Source organism: Blastomyces gilchristii, assembly GCF_000003855.2.
Source record: "Blastomyces gilchristii SLH14081 genomic scaffold supercont1.20, whole genome shotgun sequence".
NCBI lineage: Eukaryota > Fungi > Ascomycota > Eurotiomycetes > Onygenales > Ajellomycetaceae > Blastomyces > Blastomyces gilchristii.
In genome coordinates, this window is record NW_003101663.1 from 350,559 (window position 1) to 366,690 (window position 16,132).

Below are 16,132 nucleotides of genomic sequence, written 5' to 3' on the forward strand. Positions count from 1 at the left end.
GCCAGCCCGCATCTCAGCCATGCATGCATGCCCGCCCCGTCAGGGCGCCGTCATTTGGTGGTTTCTGCGGAAGCCCCGTTCATACATGTAGATTATTAATTATTATTATTGTACTCCGTAGATATCTTGTGTCTCCAGAGCTCATTTTGTTCTTCCAGAGTCGAGTGAGCCGTCGGCCCTCGTGCCCAGCAAAGCCAGAACGGAAGTTCGTTTGCTGCCTAAATTCTTAGCGGTAACTTACGCATGCAGCGCGCGCCCTCTTTAGCTGCATACCCTACATACATACCGTCGTCCGTTGGGGAGAAGCGCAAACCGCCAGCATGGGGTACGGTACTAGGCGTGGTGCATTTAGGGCCCCCAACCTCGTGAGTGGCATTTAGCTCAACCCACATCAACATCATATCATGCTGTGTGCTGTGTGCTGTGCTGTCAGGATTCTTCTTCAGCGCTAATAATAATGCCATAGTATAGTTGCATTGCCAGCAATTTGGGTAATGTCCTGCCAAAAAGTCAACGTAGGACTCAAGTTCGTCATCAGCCGCGCCTTGATGCTCAGGGTTTTCTTGGAACTCTCTCTCTTAGGTTTCCAAGCTTTGGTCCCTGCGTCCGCACCAATTGAATTGGCATCAAAGTGCCTTTGTTTTAATCGCAGGTGAGTTGGCGGGATCGCGAGGGCGATGATGCCTCACCGCGGGCTCATCCACATGATTCTTCTTCTTCTTCTTCTTCTTCTTCTTCTTCTTCTTCTTCTTCTTCTTCTTCTTCTTCTTCTTATTATATTTACTCGTATGCAGTCAGAGACTTATTTAATAATGACGAGTCCTTTGAGTGATGTTGAATGCATGTGATTATGTAATGGAGGAATCACAAGACAAGACAACAAGAAACATGGGGAATACATAGAGAGAACAAATTAAACACTTGCAAATACAGGCTTCCAACCCAGAAGAAATGAGCGATTCAAAGTAGCGATTCAGTACATCTTCAATTTTTGTGGTACCCAAGATGTTAGGTTCCTTGTTTTGAGTCACCCTGCGGGAATCACACACACCCAACCCGCACGCATTGGGTTTCCCCATGTCAAGGCATTGGTTAGAGCGAACTTGATGCTTTGTTAACTATCTGCTGACACAGCGGTCCTTGGGAACAGCAGCTAAACGTACCAATTCCCACAAGCTTTTGCCCGTACCGTGGAACAAGGCATATAATATAATAAGTAAAAGGGAAATCAACAATCTGCAAATTGCGCCAGTTAAAGCAGCACTAGTTAGTTAACCATTAAACCCAAGCAACCATAAAACCCCCCCATTATATACCACCAGCTCAACCCCGCCCCCCCATATAAGATATATATTCTTTTCCCCGGATGTAAAGGGTAGAGTCGATGTGTTATCTTTTGCCTAGGCGTCATTCTGACAACCAGGCTGATAACCATAAATCATAGTATATTTCCTATGTACAGAAGAACGTTTATGCCTCGGTACTTCAAGATAATAATAGACCAAATTTCTACTGAACCCCACACAGGTGGCGAACAGCAGAGAAGGGGCTTCTCTCTTTTGTCAGCCCTTGGTTATCTCTTGAGAAGAAACATGGTAACAGTGCCATGCAATAAGTTTGGAACTTTTGTTTTTTTTTTTGTGACTTTCCAGAAAGCAAGAGAAGAATATATAGAGATTGTATTATTTTGAGAAAAGGAAAATAGGGGTCGACGGGTGTACTGAAGTGTCATATGGGCTCTATAACTTCTACTAATTACTATGCACCAAACTACTTCGGGACTAGTGGAACTTGACTTGGAAGGTAAGAAAAGTTCCAGACGTATTTTATTGCATGGCACTGGCAGTGGTTAGCTGTGCACAGGAAATGGTTCATATTAATATTGGTTCATCTTTGCTTTCGCCCGTTCCTCCGTGCTGCGCATGGTGTTGCTGTTGCATCCCACCTACTAACTACTGCGTTGTTAGTTGTTCTCAAGTTTGCTCGTATTTTTTTTTTTTTTTCTTTCTTTTTTTAGGTAGTTAACTAGTCTGATACCTACAATAATAGTTACCCATGTAACTAGCCATGCGATTTCAATACCTATGTGCCTCGTTACCAAATCCAGCGCAAGCCCGGCACTGTGGCGCGGGTTTGAAGGACTTAAAAAAAAAGGAATATGAAATTCCCATAAATATGTGACGGCTGGTTTTCTGAAGTGAAGCGCTATCCGCACCACGCGCACCAATATGTAAATATGATTGATGTAGGACAAGGATTTGGCCGTTAGAAACTCAATTGAGCGTGGTTTGTGGCAGAGACGAGGGCCAATCAAACAGACTCCCGCTACCTTGAGTATATTAGTTGTATGGTGCAATATGTATGTTCAAACCAGGCTGGAGTTTAGTTAGATATTTCCTCTGTGCTGAATTAAGTTTAAATTTTTGGTGGACCCCTTGATATTTTATTTTCCATTTAGGCTCTGACGCTGAGCGGGAAGTGGAAGTTGTAGTTTAGTTAAGCGTAATAAGAATAAGGTGGAGGGATTGCCGCAGAGGGAGGGGCAAGGAAATCATAAAAAGAGGGTCATGAAGGTTGTTTCTATTAGGTTTCCGTTGAGACTTTGGGCTTAAAGAGATCATGTTGAAGTTAAGAAAACGGGGCCATATCTGCTCCCGCAGAGTTACCCTTAAACACCAAATGTGGGATATGGATGAAAGTTGGAGGTCGAAGCTAACTCCAAACTCACCGCTTTATTTACATTATTATTTACCGATTGGATTGCACGGCTTGTCTCCAGTGAGCCCACAAAATAAATAAAAACTCTTCATCTTTCTCTCTCTTTACAGCCTGAGTGCACAGATTTTTGTTCATTTAGAGGCGTGTCCCAACTCGAGCCAGCATTTAATATGTCCAGTATTTTCTTTTCCAACCGTGACAAGTACGAGGCGTCTTCAACTTGCAATTTCTGGACAATGGCTGATATAGGCTGAACTGCCACATAACTTACCCGAACATAGGCGGTCTTGATATCTACGAAGATCATTAGGGAAATCTCTATCTGATGAATCAAACATTCTTGACGAGATTGCCCTCGATATTACCACTAGGTGGCGAAAAACCAAAAAAATAAAAAAATAAAATAAAAGAAATACAATAGTGATGATAATAAAGACATGCAGTATACCCCCAAAACCAACGTGGCTTGGAAACTGAATAAAACAATAGAAAACACCGAGAGCATAGTTATCCATCAGTGATTCCTGTGATGACCCGTTCGATGAATTGCCTGAGCGTTCTGTTGCTTCCTTGAATTCTTTTTTTTTTTTTTTTCGAACGCGCGTATCACGTATTTTTAACTTTGGGTCTCTTGGAAAGGCATCTCTATCGAATGGGTGAGTGGATGAGTTCCCGGATTGCTGCCTCTTCATCGTCGTTCTGGCCAGAGCCCTGAGTCCTACGCATCGTAGAGGTGAGGCCCGGTTGAGAGAGGGAGAGGGCAAAAGCCACTTAACGGCAAGGTGCACATAGATATCCAGCGTACATTCATCAAAGTGTTTCCTGGATGGGCTTTATGCGCGCTCTTATTTGTAAAATGTGACGACCTCTCTCCACTCTGTGGCTGTCTCGGAAACTTACCTACAGGAGGCATTTAAAGTGAAGAGGAGCCAGCATCCACCCAAGCGGTGTCTTTGAGGGGATTTCAAGGGAAAAATAGAAAAAAAAAAAAAAAAAAAAAAAAAAAAAAAAAAACTAAAAAAAAATAGCCAGTTATATCGACCGCATATTGACCAGCAAGTATCAGTGCTGCCTTCAAGTAATTCTTCAGCCCCGCCTCGTCTGCTGTATCCATCGCCATGCATAATGCATCTAGATGTCATTAGCATCAACACTTTTCAACCCATATTAGCAGAGTATGAGGGGGCTGGAGCCCTTATTTGGCGCAAGCACAGGCCTTTTTGTTTCCATGCCTAGCTGGCTGCTGCTCTGGTAATCTCTGTGCGTCCTTGCTGCAATCATCATGCAAGACAAAGCCACATATGTTTCTTGGTTTGGTGCCGTTGATAATTTGGCAGAATGAATCAACAGCCAGTCCAGTCCAGTCCAGCAAGATTTTCTTTCCCCTCACCTCGTTTCATCAGGCTTTAAGTTTTCTTGTCATCCGTTTCCTTTTGTCCGCCTCTTCCCCTTCTTCTCTTTCCTTCTTCTTTCTATTTTTCAAAAGGCCATTTCATTGTTGGAATCTGCATAGTGGATGGATGAGCTTGTAGCTGGAATTTGGTCCTGTCAAAATGATAAGAGGCCCAGCGGTGGGAGATGGTTTCTCCTCTGGAAATGTATTGTTTGATTCCAGGACAGTCCAAGTGAAAAATGCCTCGTTTTCTTCGTCACTAGTTTCACAATGTTTAGTCGAGCGCTCTCGGATCCGTACTTTTCCTGTCCTCGTTTTCCGTGGCTCTCAACGCCCACATGTCCAAAATGGCTCAAGACTGATCAGTGGCTGATAAGCTACCAAGCTTCGGGTTCCACAGCTTGGGCAGGCCAGATGGGTCTCTGCTTTGGATACGTCGCGTTTTCTTTTTCCTTCTCGCATTGCCTTTCTCCTCCCCCGGTGGTTAGCGCGCCAGGTAATTCAGCTCGCTCCACCCGGCTGAGTTTATTCAGGCGTAGGGGGTCGTAGTCGTCTCTATGTTAAGACCGACCCTGGTCCCTTATCGATTGGGAGATCAACCCCAAAAATCGTTCCAACCCTTCTGTTTCTAAGCTGGATTGGCATGACGAATCAGCATTATTCGCCTCGCTTTGGAATAAAAATATGTACATGTACATGTACATGTACCTGAGTGTTCTATCTATCTCGGTGTTCGATAACAATCATCGTGCTATTTTGGATGTTTCTTGGGGTTGACATCCTTCTTCATCCGTACATAGGCCGTGGTTGATGTAGTTATGTAGTAGTAACTAGCTAGTTAGTTGGTAGCTAACTAGTCAAACAAAGGAACACAATATGATACAACCCAGACAACACCTCATCCGTCTTTCCATGGCCCGTCATCATCGTACATTACAACGCACACAGGACGAACATGGTAGGCGACATCACTTTTCACAGGAAACCGAGAAATGAAAATAATAAAAAGAAAAAGAAAGAAAAAGAAAAAGAAAACAACAAGTGATAAACGGAGGGAGACCTGGGCATCCATCCCCACACGGATATACACGTCTGTCTGTCTGTCCATGAGGGCCATTCTATTACAGATATGCAGAGCTGCCGCAGAGAAAAAGGTCTGCTGCCCAGGGAGTCTACTCTCCTCGTCTTCCTTCTCCTCTCCTCCCCAAGGGGTTGTGGTATGGTATTCTGGTAGTTGTCTGCCATCCCTGACGGGGCGCCGTTTTTGTCCAAGTTTCCACCAGCCCAATACCACTGTTCCCTATTTCTCTCGTCCACGGGTAGCTCCTGTTTACTGACATATGAGTCATTGAATAGTGATTGAACTTGGTTCTGATGTACCCGAGGAGTAGGCCTCCAGCAAGCAAAACACGCTTTTCAAAACAACGGGTTGTTTGCTTCAGTGCTCAGGCGCCCTCCTCGATGTATGTACGTACATACAGACATACAGACATACTTCAGCTTAAGCTTCGGAGCCTCTTATGGCTTTCGTGATCTGCGGTCTCCCTTTGAAGGACCCAGGGGTATGTCCCGGCCCTCTCTTGGGCGTGAATCGTAAAGCTACACTTGTGGAGTTTCGCGCCAGATATTGTCCCGCTGGTTTCTGGACTCCTGGGCGCGAAAAAAAAAAGAAAGAAAGAAAGAAAGAAACCCCGCACAAAAACAAAGCGGAACAGGCCAAACGAACCCCTACTAAATCCCCTAGGACGTTCTTATTCTTTCCCCAGTTTATTTAGTTTCGATATTTTTGGTGCTTACGACTGGAGTAGTTTCTGCTACAGGCTTAACAGCCCTGCAATTATTATTGGTGATATAGTTAAACTTTCTGATTTGCGTGCTTGTTTTCGTTAACTTTCTTTTTCTGTCTTTTTTTATTCTTCCCCTTGTTTGAACGGGCTGACGCGATTGTGCTTGGCTTTTCCCTTTTACTGGGACCTTGCTTCATCGTTCGCAGCAAATCAGAGACGGCGCTGGCAACTTCATCTCGCAAAATAATAATTTACGGAGCTCTCCCTTATTTCGTGATGGGTGAGCTGGTACGATGGTGGCGGCGGGAAGATGCTATCTGAAGATACTATTAATTATTCCATTATTCACCTGCAACAGATAAGGTAACTACTTTAGCCTCCAGGACGAAACCCCCTACCCTTTTTTTTTTTCTTTTCTTTTCCTTGCTCAGTGATTATCGCTTTTGTTTTTACTCTGTTTCTTTCCGTGCACTCTCTGGCCCCCAATGAAGGAACGCCTTTATTTAATTTGATATTGCAGGATCGTTAACTGCCAAGGAGTTTTAAAGGAGAAAAGAAACGCCCAAGCGGAAAAAAGAGATTCTATTCTAAGCCCGACAATAACGAGAGAGGGAAGAGGAGCGAAAAAGGCTCATTCCCATCAGCAGAGCTCCGCTAAATCGAGAGCTGCAGGAGGAGGCTGCCGCTGGCTTATATAGATTACCACTACGCCAATATATTTGCATAGTTTTCTGGCTCTGATCCATCAAACTCACTACCCCCCCCCCCCAACCTTACCTCGCCCAAAACCTTTTATTTTTAAGGAAAATACGCTATTTATTCTCCTTGATTTTAACTTGCTGGCCCCCGCATGAGCCTGCGAAAAGTGTCACCACGACAGTCTAAATTGAACCTAACCGTCCATACAACAAGTAGGACGGGCGAAATCTGGTGCTTGAACGCTGCCTCCATCGCCACCTTTTCAATCTATCGTCCCATTTATACTCCTCAGTTCTTCCTTCGCCCAGTGGAAATATTTATTCGTTCCTGAGGTTCCCTCCTTAAGCAGTACGACAGGATTTGAAGCTCACTTTATTCCTCACTGTCCGACCGTCTGAATTTTCGGCATCGTTATTCACGGTGTTGGCAGGTCGAAATATCCAACTTGATCGGCCTTGCCCCCACGTGGAATTCGTGTTTTCCTTGCTTGCTTGATAATAGAAGAAGAGGCCCAATCTCAAGCAAAAGCGTCGGCCCATCCCAGATCTTCGGAGCTAACCTTGTTTTTTGCCAGTCTCCAACGGGCATTGTTGATTGTTGACAACGAGGGTTAACTTTTTTTTTTTGACGCTGCAATCTCAAAAAAGTTTTTCCCCCCGCCAGGCCCTTTCCACCTACATAACATAACAAGCGTGAACCGACTCGAACTATCACGTCTTCGAAAACTTTCATATTTGCCGATCGACCCTGCGCTATTAAAGTGCAACGCTTTATGATTTGAGAGTTTCTTGAAGATATTATTCTATTTCATCCCCGACGCCCTACTACTATCATCTTGCTAAGGAGGATCCACCGGTGATTTTTATCTTTTTAGCTTGTTGTCTAAGGAAGTAGTACGCCGCGTAAGTTGTGTCCCCACTTCTCCGTTTCTTGAAGAGTTTCGTGCCCTTGCATCGCTTTTGATACTTGTTACCATGATGTCGGATCCGAGTGTCAATTTATTTATTTTCTTTTTTTGTTTTTACCCCTTCATGGTTTTACTTTTCGAGCCCTGTCATTCTGTTACACGAACCCCGTTCCTGCGTTACATACTTTCTTGACCCTGCCCAAGAAAAAGCCAAAAAAAAAAAAAAATTTAAAAAAAATAAAAGGACGGTTCCAGAGAGAATAAGAAAAAGAAAGGAAAAAAAAGGGAAAAAAAAGCCCTCAGCCCAACCACGCTTATATTCTTACTGCCTTTTTGACACATGGGATTTTCCCTGCTGGAAGGAAATGTCTCTCCAACATGTGTCAACCGGGGGGGTGCGTGGAAGAAGGGAGTAGAGTAGGGTAGAGGGGGGCCGCGAATTTGAATGTTTTACGCACGGACAACATGCCATACAGCCTATGATTCGCGTGTTTCACCTGCACAGCCCTTTCCCAGAACCGACGCTCTTTTTATCTCCCTGACGCACCCGAAATCCGACCATGATGAACATCTGGATTGATCTGATGGGATTGGGTGGGGTACGACTTCTGGGGTGGGTCGCTGAGGCGTCTTTTTGGCCTCTTCTTTAGGCTTTATTTACTCTTCTGCAGCCAACGACCACCCATGCGCCTATCAGGCCATCACTTGCCCCCGCCCGGGAAGACATATTGCATGCCCCATACATAGGGAATAACAACAAACTGTGATTTTTATTTTCCACCGCCCGGAATTCCGGCCTGGAATTCCTTCCTCTTTCCGCCATCCTCCGGGTTCCTGTTCATCAGGCAAGCTGCGCTGTGGCTATCTCTTGTTTGTCGTCGTTCTCTGTCTCTCTGGCTGGATTCTCTTTTGGTCGAATCCCCCGGTCGGAATTGCCAAGCCCTAACCCTAAGCCTGGAGCCCTCTATTTCCCGATTGGGCAAAGCGTGCTCCCTGCTCCTCCCGAAAAGCGTATCCCCACTTCTTCCGATACTGGGTTTGCGCCTGCCCGGACTTGCCCCTCCTGCTGGCGGCATGTGCACACGCACTACCTCCTTTACGACCACGTCCCGCCGAAACCCCACTATTTCCCCAGTGTGTGTTTTTCCACCGGGGGTTAGTTAGCCTCCAGATAGATAGATACCCACTGCACCGCACCGACGATTCTGCAAGCAAGAAGCAGAAGCTCTAAAACACACGCACGGTATGCCCGCAATATCCACGCACCAGCCTCTGTTCTCGCTGCTGCGAGCTGCGGCCGGGTTTTCTAGAGAATCAAAGCGCCAAAAATAAGCAAAATCCTCTTGCTTTTTCCCGCCATCCAGTAATCAATGTCGTCAGCCCAATGTTAGTCCTCCCAGCTGCATCATATCACTGCATCAGACTTGGGACTGCTGCGACTCGACTGCTTCTACGACTGCTTAGCTCCAGCGCTGATGGTCTGAAATCTCAACTTGCAATTGCTTGGTGAAATGTTGAGCTTGCAGCTAGCTAGCAGCTTGGCCCTTGTATTATTTTCGACTAGTGCTGGTCGTTCGTCCTCGCCCCTACTACTACTAGTAGACTGATCCTTACCTGGCTTCCTTGTCTCTTCCGTCTCCACACAGCGTGCCGTGCTTTCCCGCCACTGCACTGGGTCCAGGAAGTCCGAGGTCAAAACAAAAGAACAAAAATAAGAAATAAAAATATCGAGAACGAAGACAAAAAGCAACAAATAACAAACCAAAGGAAAGAAGGAAAGCAAAGGACTCCTTGCACCACCGTCATTACCATGCAGCAGGAGGTACTGTGGGAGGAGGAAGACAACAATCATAGCAAAAGAAAAAGAAAAAAATAACCCCACAGGAGCCAGTATAACGGACGGTGTCTGCCAATTATTATTGGGATGAGAAGCAGGAAAAAGCAAAGATCAATATTTTGTTCCTTTTTGATATTTTTATTATTATTTCCCTTGGGGAGTCTGGGACGAGGTTTTTGTCCTTGAACCCTGTTCGTTTTTTTTTTTTTTTTTTTCCCTTGATTTCGCTGCCACCCTTGTTTCTTCTTCTTGTACTTTTTTTTTTTTTTTTTTAACCCTTCCTTTTTTGATCCCCCTAAAACCTTGGAGCACGATTATTCATTACGTTTTTGTTTGACAGACATCCCGTAGTTTCCTGCTTTCTCTAACAAACCTCTGGTGCTGTTTAGTTACAGTTCCCGCCTTTGCTTTGACATTTCTGTGGAGGGAAACGGAAGAAGAAGCCATAGTTTTTTTACCTTCCTGCCATTAACCAGACTTCAACACACCCACCACCACCACAAGCTTCCCTTCCCTTCCAAGCAATTAGAGGGGGCGCGCGTGGCGTGGCGAGAAACCAAAATCAAGCTTGGGCATTGGGCTAGACCCAAACCCTTCCGAGCCATTCCCATCCTCGCTCCAATTCCCACCATTCCGTCACTTGCGTCTGCGTTCTTGGGTCCGTCCCAACTACATAGAGTTTCGCCCGCCGAATTGGCCCGCCCTTGACTGACGACGTTCCTGATCGCGCGCTATCTGCTGCTTTAAGCCCTGGCAACTTACTATCTATCCTCACAACTCCTCCCCTGCACTTGGGGTTGTGGAAGTAAACTCTGTTACTCACGATCGAGCCCCTCCATTCCGAAAAGTGAAAAAGGTCAAAAAAAAGTTTTGGACCCGCGTTGTGTCTGTCGATCCATAGAACCTTCAAAACTCTCTTTGCAAGCTCCTTTGCGCGGGGAGGGGGGTTCTCTTGCTGCTCTTCAAAGAAGCCATCATCATCACTTCTTTTCCATTCGAAACCGGGAGAGCTCACAAACAACCACGTTGCTAATCTTGTTCTACATAAGCCTTTTTGACCCGTCTGACAGGTTGTCCGCACATACCCCCGATTTTCTTTTCTTTTTCTCCCTCATATCTTTCTTTCTTTTTCTTTTTTTTCTTTTTTTTTTCTTTTTTTTTCTTTTTTCTTTTTTTTTACTCCCCTCAAATTATCATTCCTATTATTTCATATTCCCTCTCTCCTTCGATTTGCGTTTCGATAACACCAACTCTGTCGCATTTTCGCGCAAATCAGACGAAGGTTACTACCGAAAGTCACTTCGACAGCCCTCAAGCTTTGTTTCTTAGTTTTCCCGCAGTTGATAGTTTTCTGTCGACGCGCAAAACTTTACTCTTGCAGCGCTTACAACCCTACCGCGTCTCTCCACGAGAAGAAGCCTCCGGGCGTTAGCTTTTAGCCCTTACCTGTGAAAAACTAACACTCCCCTGCAGCTTGTCACACAACATGGGCAACGGCACAGCTGCAGTACTAGAGCCGACATTCACCGGCTATGTCGCCACCACGCAAGATGCGCTGATCCTCTTCGAAGCATGTCTGACCGGCCTCCTCCACCACGTTCCACGACGTCCCCACGATCGAGAAAGAAGCCAACTGGTGAAAAGCGGGAGTGTTTTTATCTACGAAGAAAATGCGTCCGGTATCAAGCGATGGACAGACGGTGTTACATGGAGCCCCAGTCGCATCCTGGGTAATTTCCTCGTCTACCGCGAACTTGATAAGCCTTTTCCTCCAGGTGAGAAGAAGCGCGCCATGAAAAAGGGCAATAGGCGGCCACCACAAACTGGAAGACCAGGGGAACCATACCCAAGACCTCAAGAGAGCAACGGAACTTCATACTCGCCCGCAACATCGCCCGGCGCAGCTCCATATGGAGAGAGAAACCAACACACAGATATGGAGCGGCAACTCGTGGGCTCCCTTGTGGACTCGTATGGGTTCAAGGATTCGGGATTAGTAAAGAAAACCATGAGCGTGACAGTATCGGGGGTGACCCATCATTTGGTGTCATACTACAGTGTTGAAGATGTCATGTCAAACCGCCTCCATACACCCATGCAACACGAGAATTTGAGGGGCATACGTCCACGCGCAGAACTCACAACGAAGCAAAGCTTCCGCGCGCCAATTGATGACTTCGAGCACGGTGCAATGGAAGATGGAGACCCTTCTTCCGCCCTATATGCTTATCGTTCCACGTTAGGTGGCGCGCAGGCATATGCGGTGCCAAGCTCCGGTGCGCCGTACTACCAGCTTCCCGCTTACGGCGCACACCCTGGTTATGCAGTTGGCGCGCCAGGTATTCCAGGCCACCCCACATCCAATCCATATCTCACAAATGCTCCCGGTTCAGCCGACATGCCGCCAAAGCTAGAAGGCTACTCTTTCCGGAGCTCAGCATCGTACCCGCCTAGCTATCACCCCATGAATCCCAGTATACCGCAACCCATGTCGGCTTCCACGATACCCTCTGCCCTCAACCCTACCATGGGCGATAGAAGTCAACAGCAACAACCCAGCAGCGCTTCCCTCTACCGAAACCCGGGATTACAACCGCGGGATGTACCTACAGGTTCACTTTCCGGACCGGTCGACCCCGGTTCAGCAGGTGCCCCAGCGTATTCAAGAGGAAGTTTTGGCGGCATTGACTCCTCAGACCAACAGAGCGTCGGACAGCAGCAGCATTACAACCCTTCAACGAGGCGGGAATCGAGTGCCATGGCGCCTAGCGTTTCATACTATAATGGAGACCGTCAGTCTCAACAGCCACAGCCGCCATCACAACCGCAGTCACAACCTCATCAATCTCAACAACAGCCGCCGCAGCCACAACACCCACAACAATATTTCTCCAGTAGTGGTCAGCCGGGACAGCCTTCAAGTTACCAACCCGGCCAACAGGCGTCGATGTCCTGGAATACGGCTACAACGGGTTGAAAACACTGATATTTTTCTTTTCTTTTCGTTTTTCAACTTTCATACTTCCATGTTTGTTCTGATTCGATTTTTCTTTCATCCAGGTTAGCTGCTTTTCAGTTTCCTGAGGTTTTCTTTCTGGGATGGGTGGAGAGGATGATAAATGGGATTATGAAAAAGACAGTCGTTTTATTTTTATTTTTATATTTATTTATTGCGAGTTGAAAATTTGGACATCGCTTTTGAGACTTTTTCTCCGTTTTGCGTCTCAACTTGCGGTTTTATGATAGGAGGGACGCTTGTGCTCTGTTCTAATTTTCCTACTTTTCTTCCTTTTTTCCCCCGTCTTCCGCCTGAACCACCTCTCCCGCTCAGTCTTTGTTTTGCTTTACTCCTCAAATTGATTCCTTGCTTTTTTGGATTTGCTCATGTTTCCCTCGCCCACCCACTATTGTACCGGCGAATTCGAATTTTATCTACCCTGTTCCGGCCCCTTGTTTGTCCCCCTTTTTTCTTAATTTGATAAATACGTAAAGGGGGAGGGGCAAGGGTTTTTTGTGTGGGATTCTTTTTAATCCCCTTTTCTTCTTTTCCTTTCTTCTTCTTCTTCTTCCTTTGCTTTTAGCTCCCTCGTGCGCGCGCACATAGCCGCTCGTTTCTATCAAACACATAGTATTACTCATAGGCCCCAGGGCGTTTTGCATTTTTTTAATAAAGAACTGAAAAATTGAGATATGGGTAGTTGGTCGGCTGCTGCTAGCTTTTCTTTTTCTTTTCTTTTCTTTTTCTTTTCTTTTCTTTTCTTTTCTTCTCTTTTCTTTTCTTTTCTTTCTGCGAAAAATGGCTGGTCGGTTTTTGTTCTTCCATTTCCATCTCATCATCATTTATTTTATTTATCACTTGTTTGACCTTTCTGTCTTTTATTTCTATCGCTGCTTCTGATGAAGTTGACATTTGCCCTATCTTTCTTTCCTTCTCTTTTTTTCCCCCCCTGTTATCTAAACTGTGGAGTGGGCTTTTTGTAGGTGCAGGGGCAGTGGGAGGGTCAGTCAATTTCAAAGTTGAACATGAGCTTTTTGACAAAAAATCAAGAGAAAAAAGGATGAAGAGTAATAATGAAGAAAAATAAAAATAAAAACTATTTTTTTTTTCGACTGTTCTTATCTGTAACTAATAATATCAATCACTGCTTGATCTGTTGATCATCCATTTCCAGCTCCATTTCCTCCAACTGCTTACACACTCTCCTGTCCCTGCTTCCTCCTCTCCGCGTGTGATGATTAGCATTTCTCCATCAAACGCGCGCACGCACCACTTCTTATAATAAACTTTTTGCAAACTAGGCTTTTCTTTTACTGTAAACTTATTAATAAAAGTTTCATGTTTTATCTTCGTGATCCGAGATGGAACTGGAAGGCTAATCTAATCTATCTTATCTTAGGGGGGGAGGAGCGGTGGAGCGGCTGGATCAGGCACAATCATCAGGCATTTAATTTAAGGTTATGGGTATCTAAAGTTCCCAGAGATATAAAAAAATAAAAAAATAAAAATAAAAAAAAGTTTGGCGCTTTCGCTATTTTCCTTCTTGCGCTACCGTAACGCTGTTTTCTTAAGTAATATATATATATATATATATATACAAGGCAAAAAAAGGGGTAAATAATGGGGGGTTCTAGATTAGTTTGAAAGGGTTTACCCCGAGGTTAATTTTCTTCAGGTACGCTATTCTAACCTGAACCTGCTGTTACATCTGCGCTCCTGTTGTACCAGGGGGGGGGATGGTTCCTGCTCTACCCTTGTCTTGTCTCTAGACCCTGAAATTGTATTTTTCTTTTTCACATTTGTGGTGTGTCCGCATGTCCCACGTATAATTCGCCATGTAACAGTGGTGGGGTCTATGAGCCTTTACCATACACCCACCCCCTTCCTCGAGTCGTCATATTTAGCGAGGGATCCGGCAATTGGGACATGTAGACCTGGATGGACATTGGCAATGGGGATGGAGTGTGGATATAGAATTGAGAAAGATGATTTATGCCATAGAGCAATTACGTAGACCTGTATATGTTGGAGGGGAGGCTTGTGGCGATGTTGTGAAATCATTCATTTTTGTCGATGTCGGAGTTGGTGTTTTGTTCGTTGCGCGAGGATTTGCTGGGCTTGGTCAGGGGTAAAGGCGACCAGGGCAAGGTACCAGTGGGTGAAGGGGTGCAGGCGGATGGATGGTGGGGGATATAGTTTAACTGTAGTATTATATGACGGGTTGTAGAGGTAGGACTGCGGCCGTTTCTTTTGTGCTCTCAGTTATTTCAACTGTTTAATCTATTTCTGAGTATGCGGTGGGACATGCGAGAAACAGGGAGCTAAAGGACGAAACAAAGAGCTCTCCGGTTGTGTTAATACACTTGGGTTATGGAGTTGACAGGGTCCTCGTACGCTAGATGGTGAGGTTTATGGAATATTGAAGAAGTCATGGAACGGGAGATCGTTAGTACGGATTGAACCTTCAGGCATTATCGTACACCCTTATATTCAACGCGCAAGGCCGTACTTACCTTTTCCATTCTCATTGCTAGAAATCGGGGAAAAGAGCTCGAGGGTCTAGCTAGAGTATTTGCAAATATACTTACAGATAGCCATGCAGATACCTAGGTATATCCTTGCTCTAGATATCCGTCGGAACTCGACTGAATCCAAGGAAACGTGCAAACCGTTTTCACTATCCTGCAGATCCCGACTATCCACGACCAGTATTGAGAATATCAAGTTGCCATGAAATGTGTCGGCAGTCCAACTTTCTTCCATTTCGAGAGACGCCTCGGTTGCGGTACGGCCATTGTCCGGGACGTCCATCTCTCACTCGCACCCCGCTTGCCCCCATAACATAAACGGCAGTGAGGGCGGCAGATATAACTGCTGGTTACTGCGACGGTCTTCCGTTTGTGAGTTGCAAATGCATAGCTTATTGCTTCTTTTGTTCCGCCATTTCTCTCTGAATGTGTAGGTCGATCATATGTAGGTCGATATGGGCATAGACGACCACGACCCTACATATACCAGTCTTCAGCGACCCCTAGCACTCCCATGGCGGAGGTACCCTTCGAGTTCCGCGTTACATCCCTATATGCGAGTAGGGTGACACAGATCGCGGAGGTACATGTACACAGCGTCCGGTCTATACATGAATTGTGCTGTACGTATAGGTGGGCAATCAGGGTCCCTAAGAGGTACAAACCGCACATGTACAGTACACAGCATATGGAGGGACTGATCTGATTTACCCGAGTAACTGTCTCCTCGCATACCAACCCCGCTGTCCAGCACAGAACTGCACTGACAACCTGGATGTATGTATAATGGTTTGTGATATAATGGACTGTAGCACAAAGGGCCAAGAAGGGAACCCACGTAGGTAAGGATTCTCAATTTTGAGTGCCGGCACCGTTTGGCCAAAGAGAAGATATGGTGTGTGCAAAGTCTTTTTGAGGTACTGTGTGATATGAACAGTACTTGACAACGGCAGATGGAGATGGGAATTGTCCAGTATATGGGTATCTCTTGTGGATTGCGGTGTTTGGAGAAGACGCGATGCTTGAGCGGGGGAGTTGGGCCAAGACTTGGACAAAGGAACCCCTCCTAATTGCTCCCTCAGCTTCAAATGGCGGTCCATCCCATCCAATATGCCGGACGTATAATAAATCCTCCGACTATTTGTGGCTATTATTACATTGTCCGATGCAGCATTGAGGTTGCTGGTGGGATGGATATAGAATGTGGGCATGTGACTTGGCAACAGATCCATGGATAAACTACCACTACTGGGTTGAAGGGGAGA

The 16,132-nt window shown here is 45.7% G+C and overlaps 5 protein-coding genes across 5 annotated transcripts; 2 read left to right on the plus strand and 3 right to left on the minus strand.

Annotated features, from left to right (window-relative positions):
- Nucleotides 1-125: 125 nt before the first annotated feature.
- BDBG_17661 (uncharacterized protein) lies at nt 126-731 on the plus strand. The gene is made up of 2 exons (XM_031725331.1): nt 126-365; nt 467-731. Exons 1-2 carry the CDS (start codon nt 244-246, stop codon nt 654-656), a joined length of 312 nt encoding a protein of 103 aa, XP_031580340.1. The 5' UTR covers nt 126-243; the 3' UTR covers nt 657-731.
- Nucleotides 732-7,008: 6,277 nt separating this feature from the next.
- On the minus strand, nt 7,009-7,329 carry BDBG_17662 (uncharacterized protein; the record flags this gene model as incomplete). Its single annotated transcript, XM_031725332.1, has 1 exon — nt 7,009-7,329. The coding sequence occupies one exon, from the start codon at nt 7,327-7,329 to the stop codon at nt 7,009-7,011; it is 321 nt and encodes a 106-aa protein (XP_031580341.1).
- Nucleotides 7,330-8,954: 1,625 nt separating this feature from the next.
- On the minus strand, nt 8,955-9,356 carry BDBG_17663 (uncharacterized protein; the record flags this gene model as incomplete). The annotated part of the gene is made up of 1 exon (XM_031725333.1): nt 8,955-9,356. The coding sequence occupies one exon, from the start codon at nt 9,354-9,356 to the stop codon at nt 8,955-8,957; it is 402 nt and encodes a 133-aa protein (XP_031580342.1).
- A 1,471-nt stretch (nt 9,357-10,827) lies between these two features.
- Nucleotides 10,828-12,318, plus strand: BDBG_07709 (Ryp1; the record flags this gene model as incomplete). The annotated part of the gene is made up of 1 exon (XM_002621824.2): nt 10,828-12,318. The coding sequence occupies one exon, from the start codon at nt 10,828-10,830 to the stop codon at nt 12,316-12,318; it is 1,491 nt and encodes a 496-aa protein (XP_002621870.1).
- A 2,389-nt stretch (nt 12,319-14,707) lies between these two features.
- BDBG_07710 (uncharacterized protein) lies at nt 14,708-15,150 on the minus strand (the record flags this gene model as incomplete). The annotated part of the gene is made up of 3 exons (XM_031723218.1): nt 14,708-14,734; nt 14,853-14,902; nt 14,928-15,150. 3 exons carry the CDS (start codon nt 15,148-15,150, stop codon nt 14,708-14,710), a joined length of 300 nt encoding a protein of 99 aa, XP_031580343.1.
- Nucleotides 15,151-16,132: the final 982 nt, after the last annotated feature.